Raw genomic sequence first — 18,064 nt, forward strand, 5'->3', positions numbered from 1 at the left:
CTAATTGTGTTTATCTCTGCTTTTTTATCTTCTGTAACATATAGGATCAGTGTCCTCGCTCTCAGCCTGTAATTTCCTTTTTTTTTTTTTACGACTTTGAGAATTGTTTTCTGCTATAAATCAGGGGGCCCCTTTCCTAGGAGGAAAAACATTGCCAAGGCCTTTTAGGCAGCTGGTCTTTTGCCTGGCATGAAACATTTGAAAATCTTTAAGCTTATTTTAAAATGCAAGCCCTGATTAAACATATAGAAGCTTTGATAAAAATGCAGGCTTATGATTAGATGCCTCAGGAGAGCTGCGCGAAGTCGCACAGCTCTCCCACAGCTTGCGTATAGCTTCCTGAAGCCTGGAGAGCGAGAGGGGTCGGTGCACACCAACCCCTCTCGCTCTCCAGGCTTCAGCGAAAGCCTGGATTCGCCCCATAGGACACACACACATTTCCCCTCCATTTTTGGAGGGGAAAAGGTGCGTCCTATGGGACGAAAATACGGTGTGTGTGTGTGTGTTTGTGTGTGTGTGTATATATATATATATATATATATATATAATATTGTACAATCTATATACAATATATATATATATATATACACACACACACAAACAAGATGAATTTTAACAGGGAGAAATGTAAAGTATTGCACTTGGGCAAAAAAAATGAGAGGCACAGATACAAGATGGGTGACACCTGGCTTGAGAGCAGTACATGTGAAAAGGATCTAGGAGTCTTGGTTGACCACAAACTTGACATGAGCCAACAGTGTGACGCGGCAGCTAAAAAAGCCAATGCAATTCTGGGCTGCATCAATAGGAGTATAGCATCTAGATCAAGGGAAGTAATAGTGCCACTGTATTCTGCTCTGGTCAGACCTCACCTGGAGTACTGTGTCCAGTTCTGGGCACCACACTTCAAGAAGGACACTGACAAACTGGAACGTGTCCAGAGGAGGGCAACCAAAATGGTCAAAGGCCTGGAAACGATGCCTTATGAGGAACGGCTAAGGGAGCTGGGCATGTTTAGTCTGGAGAAGAGGAGGTTAAGGGGTGATATGATAGCCATGTTCAAATATATAAAAGGATGTCACATAGAGGAGGGAGAAAGGTTGTTTTCTGCTGCTCCAGAGAAGCGGACACGGAGCAATGGATCCAAACTACAAGAAAGAAGATTCCACCTAAACATGAGGAAGAACTTCCTGACAGTAAGAGCTGTTCGACAGTGGAATTTGCTGCCAAGGAGTGTGGTGGAGTCTCCTTCTTTGGAGGTCTTTAAGCAGAGGCTTGACCACCATATGTCAGGAGTGCTCTGATGGTGTTTCCTGCTTGGCAGGGGGTTGGACTCGATGGCCCTTGGGGTCTCTTCCAACTCTAGGATTCTATTCTATATATATATATATATATATATATACATATAAAATTTTACCAATCACCAAAATACAAACAGTGAAACACCCCAGGCGGCTGATACCTTAGGTATACAATATTCAATAATATACATTTTCAATAATATTCAAGAACAACATATTCAAATTAACCATATGTACACTTCTATATACCTTAACGCTCCTCCTTCCACTAGGTTTCTTCAACTTTTAACATATTAATTGCCCCAAACTGAATAGGTTTGAATAACTTTTTATTTTATTTTAACAGCAGAGCATTGCATAATTTTTTTGGGGGGGGGGGGCGAACAGGTTTTGCACAACCCCGCGAGAGGCGCGTCTCCCGCATCAGCCTCCGGCTGGCCACGCCCCCTGCCTGCCGGCCACGCCCCTCCCTGCGGAGGTCTCGGCTCTCGGGAGGACCCTGCGCGGCCGCCGCGCGGTGCATGCTGGGGGGTGTGGTTTGCGCCCCCGCCGGAGAACTACACCTCCCATCGGCCCCCGCGCCGCCCTTGCCGAGAGGAGGAGGAGGAGGAGGAAACAGCTGGTGCAACGGCGGCGGCGGCGACAGCAGCTCGGTGAGGCGGGGGCAGCAGGCGAGCGCAGAGAGCCAGGTGAGGATGCCAGCGTGGCTGAGCAGCCCCGGAGGGGGAGGCAGGGGCGGGGGGGGGCTCCGGCGTCTCCTTGCCCGGGGCTGGCGGCCTCCCTTGGCGGTAGACTGCTCCTGCGCCTGGAGGCTCTGCCCTCTCTTCTGCAAGGACTGTGCCTCAGGCTGAGCCCACCTCGCTCCGCCCTGCCCGGATTTCGGGTGAGAGTCTTGTCATAATAATAATAATAATAATAATAATAATAATAATACAGTGGTACCTCGGGTAACATACGCTTCAGGTTACAGACTCCGCTAACCCAGAAATAGTGCTTCAGGTGAAGAACTTTGCTTCAGGATGAGAACAGAAATCACGTGGCAGTAATGGGAGGCCCCATTAGCTAAAGCGGTGCTTCAGGTTAAGAACAGTTTCAGGTTAAGTCCGGGCCTCCGGTACTTAACCTGAGGTACCACTGTAATAATAATTTATTATTTATACCCTGCCCATCTGGCTGGGTTTCCCCAGCCACTCTGGGCGGCTTCCAACAAAACACCAAAATACAATAACACATTAAACATTAAAAGCTTCCCTAAACAGGGCTGCCTTCAGATGTCTTCTAAAAGTTTGGTGGTAGTTGTTCTCTTTGACATCTGATGGGAGGGCGTTCCACAGGGTGGGCGCCACCACCGAGAAGGCCCTCTGCCTGGTTCCCTGTAACTTGGCTTCTCGCAGGGAGGGAGCCACCAGAAGGCCTTCAGAGCTGGACCTCAGTGTCTGGGTTGAACGATGGGGGTGGAGACGCTCCTTCAGGTATAGTGGACCGAGGCCGTTTAGGGTTTTAAAGGTCAGCACCAGCACTTTGAATTGTGCTCAGAAACGTACTGGGAGCCAATGTAGGTCTTTCAAGACCGGTGTTATGTGGTCTTGGCGGCCGCTCCCAGTCACCAGTCTAGCTGCCGCATTCTGGATTAGTTGTAGTTTCCGGGTCACCTTCAAAGGTAGCCCCACGTAGAGCGCATGGCAGTAGTCCAAGCAGGAGATAACCAGAGCATGCACCACTCTGGTGAGACAGTCCGCGGGCAGGGAGGGTCTCATCCTGCGTACCAGATGGAGCTTCGTCTTCTGCCAGCTGAGGCCTTTGGCATGCATGACAGGTGCTTGCCTGTCATAAATTTCTCTAGGTCAGCCTTTCTCAACCTTGGGTCCCCAGATTTTTTGGGACTACAACTCCCATCATCCCTATCTAGCAAGGCCAGAGCTCAGGGATGATGGGAGTTGTAGTCCAAAAACATCTGGAGGGCCGAGGTTGAGGAAGCCTGTATTATAGACCCTGGCGTAAATTAATCTTGCGCTTGTTAGCCCTGCACCTAATTGCTTAACAAAACATGTTTTTAATTGTTTATGAGAAGGGGAAATGTTGGTCTCTGCATACTCCACATATATATATATAATTTTTACACATCAGTTGGGAAGACAGGTAAACTAATGCCAGTTTCCTGGAAGAAGCAAAGATCACCAGTGTCAAAGCAATTATTCTTCAACATCAGCTTCGTTGGACTGGTCATGTTGTGCGGATGCCAGATTATTGTCTTCCTAAGCAACTACTCTATTCCAAACTTAAAAATGGAAAGTGTAATGCTGGTGGTCAACAAAAGAGGTTTGAAGACTGTCTCAAGGCAAATTTTTAAAAATGTAATATAAACACTGACAACTGGGAAACACTGGCCTGCGAGCGCTCCAGTTGGAGAGCAGCCTTTACCAAAGGTGTCATGGGCTTTGAAGACACTCGAACTCAGGACGCAAGGGAGAAACGTGCTAAGAGGAAGGCACGCTTGGCAAATCCACACCGTGATCAACTCCCACCCGGAAACCGATGTCCCCACTGTGGAAGGACGTGTGGGTCCAGAATTGGCCTCCACAGTCACTTACGGACTCATTGTTAAAACTGTGTTTATGGAAGATAATCTTACTCGGCTACGAGGGATCGCCAAAGAAGACCCCACATAACATTTAATTATTTAAGCCTCTCTCCTTAATGGTCTTTATTTCCCCCCACCCTTAAAAAAACCCCTCAAAGGCTCTTTTCCTTTTCTTCTGACTTTTTGAAATTTGATCTCCCCGGCCACAAGGTCCTTGGAGGAAGGGAGGGAAGGGCACTCATGGGACAAACAGAAGCAAATAGTCGAGGATCTTCTAGTGTGTCAAATCAGTTCTCAGCTCTGGAGTGTGTCCAGAGTGTCGCAAAGGGAGTGTCGCAGAGCATGGGCAGAGTGCCTTTCCAGCATTTCCACTAGGTGATCCCATGGCTGACTTCTTGGCGTTTGGCACAGGTGTTGCCCGTTCGCTGCTTTGCCTGGGCGCTGCCTGCTTCCGGAACAAGGCACTTAAGGCAGGCTTGCCTCGGTTGTTGCAGAAATCGCTACTGGGCGGCTGTTGTTATGAAAGCAAAGGATGTGCTTCAGAGAGCACCATCCGCTGGTGGTTGTGAATAGAGGCTAGAGGGGAGAAAAGGAAAGGAAGGCAAAGTAAGGCCCGGGGGCCAGATCCGGCCCAATCGCCTTCTAAATTCGGCCTGCGAACGGTCCAGGAATCAGCATGTTTTTGCACTAGTAGAATGTGTCCTTTTATTTAAAAGGCACCTCTGGATTATTTGTGGGGCATAGGAATTCGTTCATTTTTTCTTCTTCCAAAATATAGTCCGGCCCCCCACAAGGTCTGAGGGACAGTGGACCGGCCCCCTGCTGAAAAAGTTTGCTGACCCCTGGCCTATCGCACTGGTTCTGCCAGGGACGGGGGCTGAGTTGTGGTGGCCCCTGATCATGCGAGGGGTGTGCCCTGCTGCACGGACTGGCAAATGACTCAAAGGGCACAGCTGGAGATGGGAAAGCGTTCAGGATGCGAGTCTGTGTGCACATTGCCTGGTGCTGATTCTGCCCCATCTGAAGGCGCAAGTCTGTGGGGTGAGGCCATCTGCCCTGCTGGAGGGGGAAGAGGGGAATGAGCTGGCAACCAGCCTGCGATGGAGGAAAACATATTGGGGAAGAGAAGGCTTGAAGGGAAGGGGCTGTTCTCCCTCTTGCCCCCTACCCAAGCCTCACTTGCTTATCATAGAATCATAGAGACGGAAGGGACCCTACGGTCATCTAGTCCAACCCCTGGCAATGCAGGAATCTCAACTAAAGCGTCCCTGACAGGCGACCGTCCAGCTTCCCATGGAGTCCACAACCTCCCGAGGGAGACCGTTCCACTGTCAAACTGCTCTTACTGTCAGAAAGTTCTTCGTGATGTTGAGTCGGAATCTCCTCCCTTGTAACTTGATGCCATGGGTTCGAGTCTTACCCCCCACCCCCCTGAAGTGGGAGAAAACAAGCTGGCTCCATCTTTTAAAATATATATATTTAAACATATATATATGTTGAAGCTTATTCAAAGTAATAGAGATATATACACCCATTAAAAATATATTTTTATAATATACTGAGATAAAACAGGTACTTCAGCTAAAAAAGAGCAAACTCAGAAGGAAGAAAATACAAGAAAAGGAGAAATCTAAGGAAGGAGAAAGCAAGATAGAAGGAAAAGAAATGAAAAAACTAAAACTGTAGAATAAAAGGACTGTCTTCTCTCTGCAGCTACATGTGATATTCACTCTTTAAAATCCAACCATTCTATCTTCTATAAGCCAGTACTTTTTCGGTCTTCAAACCCAGATATTACAACTTTGTTTTCTTTCTCGCAAAAGGGCCATAAAAAATTTCAAATCCTTATCAAATGTTAGTAATGGTTTTTTCTGCAATTAAACATGTCAGCTTAGCCGTCTCGATTAAGTCCCATAATTTTATCAGCCATTCTTCTATTGTGTGCAGGGCTGTGTCTTTCCATCTCCTCCTTTCATGGGACAGCCCTTCAGAAGATGGCTCTCATCCCCTCTTCTCCAGGCTAAACATCCCTGGCTCCCTCAACCGTTCCTCATCAGGCTTGGGTTCCCAGACCTTGTAACATCTTGGTTGCCCTCCTCTGCACCCCTTCCAGCTTGTCAATATCCTCCTTCCAACTGGGGAGCCCAGAACTAGACCCAGGACTCCAGGTGGGCTCTGACCAAGGCAGAATCAAGTGGGACTATCACTTCCCTTGATCTGGACATTAGCTTGGGGTCTGCTAAGACCCCTGGTTCCTTTTCACATGCTTCTGGCAAGCCAGGTGTCCCTTCACCCCCCACTTATAGGGACACCCTCAGACGGTCCTTTAGTCAGAAACCGGCTGCCCCCGCCTTCTCCCTCTTGCCGCTGATCTTTGGGATGGGTGTGTGAAAGAGCCACCCTGTTCCCACAACTCGAGTGTCACCGATCTCAGGTTCCTCAGCTTGCAGGCACCTTGGAGTCCGTTTCAGGCTCATATTTCTCTTCTTGAATGTTTCTCCTGGAACTTGGCAGATGGTAACAGATATAACTTTGCAGCTGCAAGCAGCATTTTCGCTCCTGGCCACTCCGAGTGAACTCTTTCCTGTCTGCCCTTTCATAGCCAAAGCCCCTGTAATTTCGCTTTCCATTCATCCCACGTTTGCTGCTTTTACCGAGTGTTGGGTCGGTGCCAGGGGCTCTTGCTTCTGGGGCACTATCTGGATCTTTCCTGTCTTATGTGGAAGAAGCTGGTGGCAGTTGTGTGTCTTAAGGCAGACCTCAGGCTATAACCAGCAAGAGCCACCAACTGCAGCCTGGCGGTCGGAGACCTCGTACGCTATTCTGGGCATATATATTTTGAGTGCCACAAATGAAAGGGGCTCGCTTTGGGTTACCCCACACATACTTCACCCCCGCAGTGCAGGGGTGGAGCTGCTTTTGTTCAGTAACTGAGAGTCGGAAATGCTTCCAGATCTGCTGCAAAGGACCCGGTTGAGCCAGATTCCTGCCCACTCCCGGCCTGAGGGGGCACACGGAACGGGCGGAAGTGTTGTGGCTTTGCAGCTTTCTTCCTCCTACCCCGGTGAGACGCTGTCGGTGGCAGCGGAGGCCATGCCACTCGGCGGCTGCCTCTGGGCCTCTTCCACTGCCACCTGCCAGGCCCAGAGGAGTTGACTGTTTACTCTGGCAAGCTCTCTTCGTATTCCTTGAGGCGCCCACGGCCGATGTGGGAACGGGCAGAAGGCAGCCTTGGCAGGGACTGTCTCCATGCAGAGCCCGTTCAGCCTCGGAACCTCTGGCAGGTGGGCGAATGTGGGGCTTCCATGAGGACAAGAATCTCCCTCAAGAAAGATCTTTGGGAGGGCTTAGGCTGAAAAGACTGCTGGGGGTGGAGGCCTTATTTTGCAGCTCTGTTTGAAGCAGCCCGCCTGCTTTTTAAGTTTTTTTCTGACGATTTTGAAAGGAGAGGGTGCTGTGCTGCCTCAAAGAGCGCTGTCAGATGTTTTCCCAAGTGTTTCCCCGTTTCTGAATTTGGCAGGTGGGCAGGGATCCTGTAAATCATGTGACATAATGATGTCACAAGATGAACAGGTGAATTTGCCCAGTCCGCTTGTCAAAACTGTTTCATGTGGAGGGCGCAGGGCGGAATACTTTCATTTATTTACTTATTCACACGATACCCTTGACATTTTCCTCCAGACATGTGCCAGGTTCTTCCTAGCACTGTGGAAACCTGTTTGTTTGCATTTAAACTACGTATGAGCTGCACTTTCTCGTATCACAAGATGTCGGCATGCAGAGTGAAAACCATGGAACTGCTGGGGGGGGGCCCTCCTGGCTGATGGGGCGGCCTGCCCCAAAGGGCCCCCTCGCTCCTCCTTGCCCCTGGACCAGCGGCCAGTTTTTGCTTCGGCCGCCTAGAAGACCTGGGCTGGATCGCTTGCAAGGCTCCCCCGGCTCAGTTCCAGCTGCTTGCGAGGAGCCTGGCAAGTGCTGTGCAATGCAGGAAATAACTTGGGATTCAGGGCCTGCTTTCTGCAGGATGGTCTCCATGGTGCTCGGCTGCTGGCAGAGGAGCCCAAAGGCTCCTGGAGTTTGGCGAGGTTTTTGGCAGAAATCCTGGGAGCCTCTCTGCACAAAGAGGGGCTTTGTTCCGGGAGGACACTGGAAACAGCACCGCAGTCCAAGGCGGCTCTTGGTGTGTGTCAGTGTGTTTAGGTTCAGCAGTTTAAAAAAAACCTCCCTCCACTTCCCTGAATCGTTTCCTTAATGGAAGCTGCAACATGGAAGTTGAGGTATTTGTTGTTGGTAGAATCAGAGTTGGAAGGGACTGCGAGGGTCATCTACAGGGCCATCTACAGGGCCGTCTTCAGCAGATGCGGCGCTGGGGTGCAAATATCCGCTCAGCACCCCCAAATTACCACGGATGGGGGGCGAAGCTGCGCACTGCCAGCCATTGGGGGGGGGTTGCAACTCTCCCCCATGTTGCTGCAGGAGAGCAATCCCCGCAGAGGCTTGGGAGGGAAGCCGCGTGCCCGCTGGCCATATGGTTGGCGAGGTGCAGCTTCCATCCTAAGCCTCTGCAGGGATCACTCTCCTCCTGAGGAGGCTTGGGAGGCAGGCCACGTGCCCGCTGGCCATGTGGTTGACTGGGCGCAGCTGGCGGGCATACAGGGAAAGGGGAGGCCACCAGCAAAGCCGTGCAGCTCCCCCACTCGCTGGGGCGCCCCTGAGAGCCTGGTGCCCTGGCGTGACGCACCACTAAGCTCTATGGGAAAGACGGTTCTGGATCTAGTCCAACCCCTGCAATGCAAAAATATTTTGCCCAACATGGGATTAAGAGTCTCCTGCTCTACCCTAATACAGTGGACGCTCGGGTTGCGAACGAGATCCGTGCGGGATGCACATTTGCAACCCGCAGCGTTCACAACCTGCAGCAGTGAATCTGCACATGTGTGTGTTGCGATTCAGTGCTTCTGCGCATGCGCAAAGCGCAATTTACCGCTTCTACACATGTGCGACTGCCGAAACCTGGAAGTAATCTGTTCCAGTACTTCCGGGTTTCGACGGTCCGTAACCTGAAGAAATGCAACCTTAAGCGACTGTAACCTGAGGTATGACTGTACAGTACAATGGTACCTCGGGTTAAGTACTTAATTCGTTCTGGAGGTCTGGTCTTAACCTGAAACTGTTCTTAACCTGAAGCAGCACTTTAGCTAATGGGGCCTCCTGCTGCTGCCGCACCGCCAGAGCACGATTTCTGTTCTCATCCTGAAGCAAAGTTCTTAACCTGAAGCACTATTTCTGGGTTAGCGGAGTCTGTAACCTGAAGCGTATGTAACCTGAAGCGTATGTAACCCGAGGTACCACTGTATGTTGTAAGGTGGCTTACAGATACAAATAGGAACAGCTCAAAGCATGGGGGGGTGTCATTAAAAAATAATTAAACATAGCTAGAATTAAAACCGTAGGTCGATATAGAGGATCTATTAAAACTAATTACAATAGCAACGGCACGGTGCCAGCCCTTTCCTTAACAGCCGTCAGCTCCCTAAAGCCTTCCCCTGCTGGAGAAAGGAGCACAAGGAAAGAGGCAGACTTTGGTTCTTTTTCCAGGGATCCAGCAGAAAAGCAGGCGGAGAAACTGAAGCCGCGCAGCCCTGGCTCTCCCCTGCCTGGTTGGTTCCCAGCGAGGTTGGCCTGCTTTCCTGGCTGCATCACGTGGCGCCGCTGAGATCACGCAGTGGAAGGAGCCGCGCTTGTGGCCAGTGACCCTCTGGCTGCCCTTCTGCGGCTGCCGGGCCTTGTGCAGTGGAGGGGGGGCAGGGGGCCCTTCTCTGACTCCGGCTGACCAGGCCGGGAGAGAGCCAGGCCTCCTCCTCTCCATCTCCGGATCGGCCAGCGCATCCTCCCTGTGTGCGCCAGCCCTGCATCTGCAGCTGGGGGGGGAGCATCCCAGTGCTTTCAGGAGGCGCCTCTTCAGGCCGACTTGTGGCCAGGGACGTGGAGCTGAGCCCCGGATGCGGCAGAGGGCAAGATTCCAGCAGGTTTGTCTCACGGCAGCTGCTCACGGTTGCCTTGCTCCTCTGAAAAGGTGGGATGCTTTTAGAAGGCATCTGAAGGCAGCCCTGTTTAGGGAAGCTTTTAATGTTTAAGAGATTATTGTAATTTAATATTTTGTTGGAAGCCGCCCAGAGTGGCTAGGGAAACTCAGCCAGATGGGCAGGGTATAAATTATTATTATTATTATTATTATTATTATTATTATTATTATTAATTTCTGGGATCCTGTCGCCTTGGAAGGAGCCCTTTTTGTGGCACCGCTGGGTTTTCAGCGTGGTCCAGATGTGTGCACAGGAAGCTTTGAGAATGATTCTCGGGCTACCTGAGTTGTGGCCATAGCTGTCAACTTTTCCCATTTCTTGCGAGGAATCCTATTCGGAATAAGGGAATTTCCCTTTAAAAAAGGGAAACGTTGATAGCTACGGTCGTGGCTACTGGTCAAGAAAGGCCGCTCTCTGCAATCAGTGGCTGGAGGGGTTTTTTGTTTTGCTGTGTTTGTGGGCTTCTCTATCCTGCTGCTGCTCTCTGTCCTGGGCGCAGCCGCAACTGGATCCTAGATCCTGGCACATGAGCCTGGGAAACGAAACCAGATTGCGCAGGTCATTGGGTGGCAACTGCCTCTTACCAAGGGAGGGGGGGGGTCTCCTTATACCACCACCCTGGGCCAGTCTCCCCCACCCCCCCAGCCTCTGTTTTATTATAACTTCTAAACTGAGATGTGTGGACAGTAGATCCCACTGTAAAATGTGTCAATGGGAACTCTAGCAAAAAGCCTGAGTCTTGTTTTGTTTTTTAAAGCAGTGTTAATTTGGGGGGGGGTGTTCAGGATGGTGGGGGGATAGGCATATGGGACCCCCCCCCTGCCTATTGATATCAATCAGGAGCCTGCACTGTAGTTTTAAAGGCAAGGCTTGTTTGGACAGACTGATCCAGATGCCAAGAAAGTTGATGCAAATTTCCATCTGTTTTACTATTTTAGCTTTTTGTATGCTTTAATCTGTTCCCTTTTTATTTGTCCTCTCCCCCCCCCTTTTGTAAACCACATTGAGGTTTGTTTGTTTGCAGCCAAGCGGTGTATAAATGTTATAAAATAAATAAATATGCGGGGCAGGGGGCGGGGGCAGGCTTCATAGTCACAGGGAAGGCAGAGCGATTGCTCTTGGCCCTTCCTCCCTCCCTCCAGCCTTCTCTGCTCTTCTCTGAGGCTGAGCCAGGACAGGGAATCGGGCCCCTTGATTCCCAGGACACACAACCCGCCTGGTTTGGCCTGTGGGACTGATTTTCCTCGCGCCCCCCCCCCATGGCATGGTTGCAGCAACCCACCCGCTGAACCCTGTCCTCCCTCTCCATCACTGTACAGTTCTGGCCACCTCACCCCCAAAATGGGTATTGGTAGAACTTGAAAAGGTTCAGAGAAGGGCACCCGAGAGGACCGACAGGCGTGGAGTGACTTCCCAGTGAAAAAAGGTTGCGGGGTTTGGGACCTTTTAGTTTAGAGAAAAGGCGAGTCACCGGCAACAGGGCAGAAGTTTAAAAAATGATGGACAATGTGGATAGAGAAAAGTTTTTCTCCTTCTCTCAAAAACCCAGAACTTGTGTTTGTTTTTCCCCCATTTTTTTTATTCATTTTATAACACAAATAAACAATACAAACAGAAATACAAACAACACAAACAAATTCTTGTCTTATCCTTATTTTTTTCTAAACATTGTTAGGTGAGCTTCCCCAAGTCCCCCCTATCTGATTTTCATTTTACCTCATCTTTAGCAGTTTCATATATCATAATTTTTAACCATTTTTTTAATCACACTTACTTTTACCATAAAAATCTTCACATTTTATAACTTACAAATAATACTATTTTAAAATACACTATCTTCTACTTCTAACCCTACAGGCTATATCCACTTCCAAAGCTAGTGTAAGATTTAAATATTAACATATTTTTTTCAAATATTCTTTAAACTTCTTCCAGTCTTCTTCCACCGTCTCTTCTCTCTGGTCTCGGAGTCTCCCGGTCAGTTCAGCAAATTCCATATAGTCCATCATCTTCATCTAAAACCCCAGAACTTGGGGACACCCAGTGAAGCTGATGGTTGGGAAATTCATGAGAAACAAAATTAAGTCCTCCTCGTTGCAGCACATAGTTAACCTATGGAACTCGCTGCCACAAGAGGCAGTGACAGCCACCAACTTGGATGGCTGTAAAAGAGGAGGATAAGGCAAATTCATGGGAAAGAGGCCTGTCGGAGGTGTCTAACAGCCCCAATGGCTTTGCTGGCAGCGGTGCTTCTGAATACCAGCAGCTGGGCATTGCAGGTGTGGAGAGTGTGGCTTTTGGGCTTCCCTTTGGGGCCTCTATTTGGGCACTGCGGGGACAGGATGTGTGGTCAGAATGAGCCATTCTTCTTATGTCCCCCCCCCCTCTCTCTCTTCCAGGCCAGCCGTAAAGCATGTCGAGTGACCCACCTCCACCCTACCCGGGGGGACCCTCTGCCCCACTCATAGAAGAGAAGGATGGCTACCCTTTCCCAGCAGGTAAGGGCATGGGGAGGGAGAAGAGTGGGGAGCGCTGCTTAGGCCAAGAATCACCTCCCCTTCTGCGTCCAGAGAGGAGCTTCCTGGAGACTTTCTTGGACATCCTCCGGAGAGTTTTGGATGGTCTTGTCCAGCTGAGATTGAGCCGGGGGGGCGGCTGTTCCTTGCACTCCCCACAGTCTTGGGAAAGGGTTTGCCTTACGCTCCGCAGGTAGAGACAGTCCCCTTTCTTTTAATTAATTTTGGGTTGATTTTCCCTTGTGTCGAAATAACAGTTGCAAAACATTTTGCTTCATATAAGCGTATCAACATAAAAACAAAATTTTAAGCTGGTTCTCGAGGGGATATGGTCATGATTACATGGCTTAACAAGCCGAAAATGCAGGTTGAGCAGCCTGCCCCTCTTTTGACGTCCTTGTCCTCCTGCAGGCGGAGTCTCGCCCGCAATGGTGCAGCCGCAAGCAGCCCCGCAGCCCCCGATGGACATCGGACCCCCGCCATACGAACCTCCACCGCAGCCGGGGTTCATCCCCCCGCACATGGGCACCGATGGCTCAGTGCCCTACATGCCACCTGGTGAGTTGGGGGTGGGTGGGCAGAGGAGGGGGCGTGCAGGAGAACGACCCCTTGATGGGTACACCTCCCTTGGGCAGGGCAGGGGTGTGGGTGTGAGGCTGTGTGTGTCCTGCCATAAGGCAGCATCTCAGGAAGCGGCCTGGTGGCCAGGAGGGTGAGCATCATGGGCTGGCGGGTTGCCGAGAAGTGGGGGACCTACAAAAGCAGAAGGCTCAGAGGCCGGGGATTGGTGGCAGGATGACAGTGAGTGGCCAGAGGGAGAAGAGGAAGCAAGAAGTGTGGGAAACAGAAAAGGCAACAGGGTTTAGTGAGCGGGAAGAGGCTGGGGCAGAGAGCAGTCCAGACGCAGAGGCAACAGTGGAGGCGGGAGAAGAGCGGCCAAGGGGCAGAGAGGAATCAGGCTGCTGAAGAATCCAGTGAGCCCCTCCTGCTACGACCAGCTCCCCTCCCTGCTGGTCTCCAAGAATACACAGAGAAATGAAAAGAGAAGAGCAGAGATTGGTTGTGTGCAGGCGCAGTCTCCGATTACCGGGGGGGGGGGACCTGGAGAGGAGGGGAGTTGGGCAGCTGTGGGAAGGCGGAGACCTTCAGTCTTTGCCACTACCTCATGGGAGCAAGGCCTACTGGGAAGAGTTGCTGTGACCACTAGGCTTGCGCTGCTTTGGTTTCCTTGAATAAAGTGTTAAGTATTGCTGACCATTCCCTATTTGGAGTTGCAGGGAGGCGGGCAGCTATGCTGGCACTGGTCCCATGCCCATCTTGGGAGCAAGGGGTGCCCATGCCCGGGGGAAGCAGGCAGCAAGAGGGTCTCTCTTTTTTTAAGTGCCCCCCTTTTGTGTGCTTTCCTTCCAGGAGGCTACTACATGCCCCCAGGACCACATCCCCCTATGGGCTACTACCCTCCGGCCGGCCCCTATGCCCCTGCAGGGGGCCAGACGGCCACGGTGCTGGTGCCCTCGGGGGCCGCGGCCACCGTGACAGTCCTGCAGGGCGAGATCTTCCAGGCTGCCCCCGTCCCGACTGTCTGCCCGCACTGCCAGCAGGCCATCACCACCAAGATCACGCACGAGATCGGCCTCATGAACTTCCTGCTGGGGTTCTTCTGCTGCTTTGTGGGGTAAGTGAGGGAGGGAGGCAGGCAGGGGCTGGGTCTCATCCTGCGGCTCCTTCTCACTCACTTGCAGTTCTACGTCACTTTCCAGAGTGGCTTACAAACAGCAAATAACAGCAACGGAGTAATAATAATAATAATAATAATAATAATAATAACAATAATTTATTATTTGTACCCCGCCCATCTGCCTGGGTTTCCCCAGCCACTCTGGGCAGCTTCCATAGAAACCAAAAATACACTAAAATATCACAGATTAAAAACTTCCCTGAACAGGGCTGCCTTAAGATGCCTTCTGAATGTCAGGTAGTTATTTATCGCTTTGACATCTGATGGGAGGGTGTTCCACAAGGCGGGTGCCACTACCGAGAAGGCCCTCTGCCTGGTTTCCTGTAGCTTTCCTTCTCGCAATGAGGGAACCGCCAGAAGGCCCTCGGCGCTGGACCTCAGCGTCCGGGCAGAATGATGGGTGTGGAGACGCTCCTTCAGGTATACTGGGCCGAGGCCGTTTAGGGCTTTAAAGGTCAACACCAGCACTTTGAATTGTGCTCAGAACCGTACTATTAGGATAATTGTTGTTAACATCAGCTGACCATGTTTTTGTTTTCTCTCCCCGCCCCCCAATAAATTTGCAAATAAGGAATAGGGGGAAAAGGAGGGCAGTTGTGATGCCGGTGCTTGGAGGAGTTTGATCTGGCTGAAATGGGAGAAGGCTGTGAGAGTTTGCAATAAGCTCAGCATCTGCCTTCTGTGCCAGCTTTTAAATGCCTGCTGAAATCTTATATATTCCTCCAGGCCTGGGCAGGCCATTAAGAACACACCCTCCCACAATGTGTTTTTCTTTTGCTTTTAACGTGCTTCTATTTTTTAGGATTTTACTGTATGATATTATGGCTCTTGCATTGTTGTCAACCGCTGTGATGTATTTCTCCGACACAGCGGTATAGATATATTTTTATAAATGAGTTTTCCTGCTGGGGTCTGGCTAGCTCCTGCTCCCTCCAGGAGCATGAAAATGGGGTGTTTGGACTGGGCGAGGAGGTGGGTGTGCCATTGGCGCTGCTTGGGGCTTTTCCGTCTGCCTGTTGGCCTCACAGCGGGCGCCTCCTCTCCCCCCTTCCAGGTGCGACTTGGGCTGCTGCCTGATCCCCTGCCTGATAGACGAGTTCAAGGACGTGACGCACACCTGCCCCAACTGCAAGGCCTACATCTACACGTACAAGCGCATGTGCTAGCAGTGCCCCCTGGGCCAGGAGATGTCCACTCCCCTCCTGGCGCCACTGGCCCGACTCACCTGTGCCCAACGCTCCCCCCCCCCCGCTTGTGTCTTCTCTCCTCCCTCCTGCGCAGAGAGCTTTGAAGTCCTCAGGACCGCGGGGTCCCTGGGGAAGCTGCAGGGCGGGCGCCACAACCGCCAGGCGGATGAGCCGTGGCCGGCCTCTTTTGCCCCCTTCCCCTCTCTCTATGTGCATGTGGGGGCTCCCTGCCTCCAGCACCTCTCATTAGGATCTGGCCACATGATTCCCACAGGCATCTTGTTGGCCAGTGAGACCGGGATGCTGGATTAGAGGGGCCATGGGCTGTCCTTACGCGCGAGGAAACCTCATCCCTGTGGGGCCCCTCCTGGGGAGGGTGAGGAAGGGGGCCAAGACCTGGCATGGATGCTTTCCTTGGAGTGGCAGGCAAGGTGCCACAGACCTCCATTGTCCCCACAGGCGCGGCATGAATCATGGGGCATGTTGGGTGGTTTTCTTTTAAAGCAAAACCTTGGCCATTGTGTTTGGGGTGCTGCTGCTGCCCCCCACTTTTCCTTTTGCACCCTGCCAAAAGCTGCTCTACTTCTTTGGTTTGGGGCGGCAGAGGAGAGGGCAACAGGAGCCAGGGTGTCTCCTGCCTGCTGCTGCTGCGTGACCCGTGCCAGGCTCAGGGGCAGCTGGGGGAAGGGCAGATGGCAGCTTGGGCCCCTGAGGAAGTAGTCCCTTCCTCTCCTCATTCCCCGTGAGCTTTGCTGCCTCCGCAAGGCTCTTCTGCACCCCTTGCCCAGCTCCCTTCCCCATTATTGGTGGGGGGGGGGCTGTGCCCTGGGCCGTGTCCTTACGCCAGTCTTCTTTGCCTCTCCTTGGCATATCGAGGCCATGAGGCGGCCCGGGAGGCCCCTGTATCCAGACCCCTCTCCCCACATGTAAATACCTTGTCTAATTGGAGTCTGCTTGTCCCAGTTCTGTTCTGTGATGTGGTTTGTTTCCTCCCCGTTTGTATTAAAGCTCTTAACTGTGACTTAACAGAAATGTGAAGGCCCTGTGCACACCTCCGTCCTCCCCACCCCTTTGGTTTTGCACTAATTCCTCCAGAAAAGCCACGACGTTGCAGGGATGAGCAACAGGACAAAGCAGGGCCAAGAGGGCTTGTCCCGAGATTCCACACAGAGGGGGCTCGTCCATTGCCAAATGCTCCGTTTCGATGGTGGGTATCACCTTAGTTTGGCATGTGCCCCCCCTTCCTGATGCTGTGGCCTCCCACCCCCTTAAGACACAAGTCCACACCCTCTGGCGCCCTGCCCTGGGTGCCTCATCCGTCCCAAGGGCTGCTGCATAGGAAGACATGAGGAATGCAAAAAGGCTCTTGGCTCTGAACACTCCGGATGCATCTGTGAAGTATTTTGACCCAGCAGGGAGTTTCATGCTCTTTCTCAGAGGCAACCTGTTGATGCTTTTCCATGTTTCTATATAATTAAAATACAGACCCACAAGACTCTCTGTGTTTTTGTGTGAGAGAGACCGGTTGTGATTACAGGTGGGGCACCAGGCAGAGGTCATTGGGTGGGTATACTTCCTGGTTTTAGCAGGAAGAGCGAGACACGAGATGTATTTGGCGGAGGTGGGGAGGGAAAGGAAGGCAAGCTGGAACCCCCTTGGGCCTTCCCTGGGCCACACTGACCATTCCCAAGAAACGCAGAGAGAGGGAGGCTCCCTCTTCTCCCCTGTATGTGTCAATGCACATGCAAAAGCATGAGATCGCACTTCTCAGTGTACCTGCAACCAGACACGAATGTGCTTGCATACATGCTGGAGAAGGTTCTGTCTGCTTTTGGAAGACAGGAAACTGCCTTAGACTAAATAAAAAGAATTCCTTCCAGTAGCACATTAGAGACCAACAAAGTTTGTTATTGGTATAAGCTTTCGTGTGCATGCACACTTCTTCAGAAAGCTCATACCAGTAACAAACTTAGTTGGTCTCTAAGGTGCTACTGGAAGGAATTCTTTTTATTTTGTTTTGACTACGGCAGACCAACACGGCTACCTACCTGTAACTGCCTTAGACTAAGACCACTGGTCCATCGAGCTCAGGAGTGTTGACACCGATTGGCAGCTGCTCTCCCAGCCCTGCTTGGAGACGCTGAGGACTGGACCTGAGACCACTTGCATCGAGGCAACAGGCCATCGACCCTTCCCTGCACGCTTGCTGCTGGCGCATTCATTTTGCCCCCTTACTCTGACTTCCGTGAACTTTGGGAAGGCTGGCGTCTGCTCATCAGTTTTACTCTGCCCTGTTGAAATTCTCTAGCAGGAGTCTCCACAGCCAAGGCCAGTTTCATCAATGCATCCCTCCAATTATGATGCATTTTACCACGACAGCCCCATCTTCCCACCTCCATCTACTTGGGAGGCTTTTGGCTGGAACTGCTAGATGCTGGTAGGAAGGGGAAACCTTGTGGAAGGGACACCTCAGTCACCCAAGGAGCACTGCCCTTTGACCCAGGGGCCCCCTCCCAAAAGGAAAAGGACGACTCAGCTGCTGAAATGCTGCTGCTGTGGGGCAGCTATGAATTCAGGGGGATTAAACTAATGGTGAGCATTTGGAGAGGGGGAGGGAAATCTGGCAATGGCTAAATGGTGGTAGTTTCCAGGCAG

At 51.5% G+C, this 18,064-nt stretch overlaps 1 protein-coding gene across 2 annotated transcripts; it reads left to right on the forward strand.

Annotated features, from left to right (window-relative positions):
- The first annotated feature begins 1,900 nt into the window (after nt 1–1,900).
- Nucleotides 1,901–16,902, forward strand: CDIP1 (cell death inducing p53 target 1). 2 transcript variants are annotated; one of them, XM_081840115.1, is made up of 5 exons: nt 1,901–1,990; nt 12,368–12,466; nt 12,896–13,042; nt 13,895–14,159; nt 15,277–16,902. In XM_081840115.1, exons 2-5 carry the CDS (start codon nt 12,382–12,384, stop codon nt 15,386–15,388), a joined length of 609 nt encoding a protein of 202 aa, XP_081696241.1. In that variant the 5' UTR covers nt 1,901–1,990; nt 12,368–12,381; the 3' UTR covers nt 15,389–16,902. The 2 variants fall into 2 exon arrangements, with proteins under 2 accessions (XP_081696241.1, XP_081696242.1); XM_081840116.1 differs by lacking the exon at nt 1,901–1,990 and adding an exon at nt 9,767–9,911.
- The last annotated feature ends 1,162 nt before the right edge of the window (nt 16,903–18,064 follow it).

Source organism: Podarcis erhardii, assembly GCF_964252035.2.
Source record: "Podarcis erhardii genome assembly, chromosome: 14".
Taxonomy (NCBI): Eukaryota; Metazoa; Chordata; class Lepidosauria; order Squamata; family Lacertidae; genus Podarcis; species Podarcis erhardii.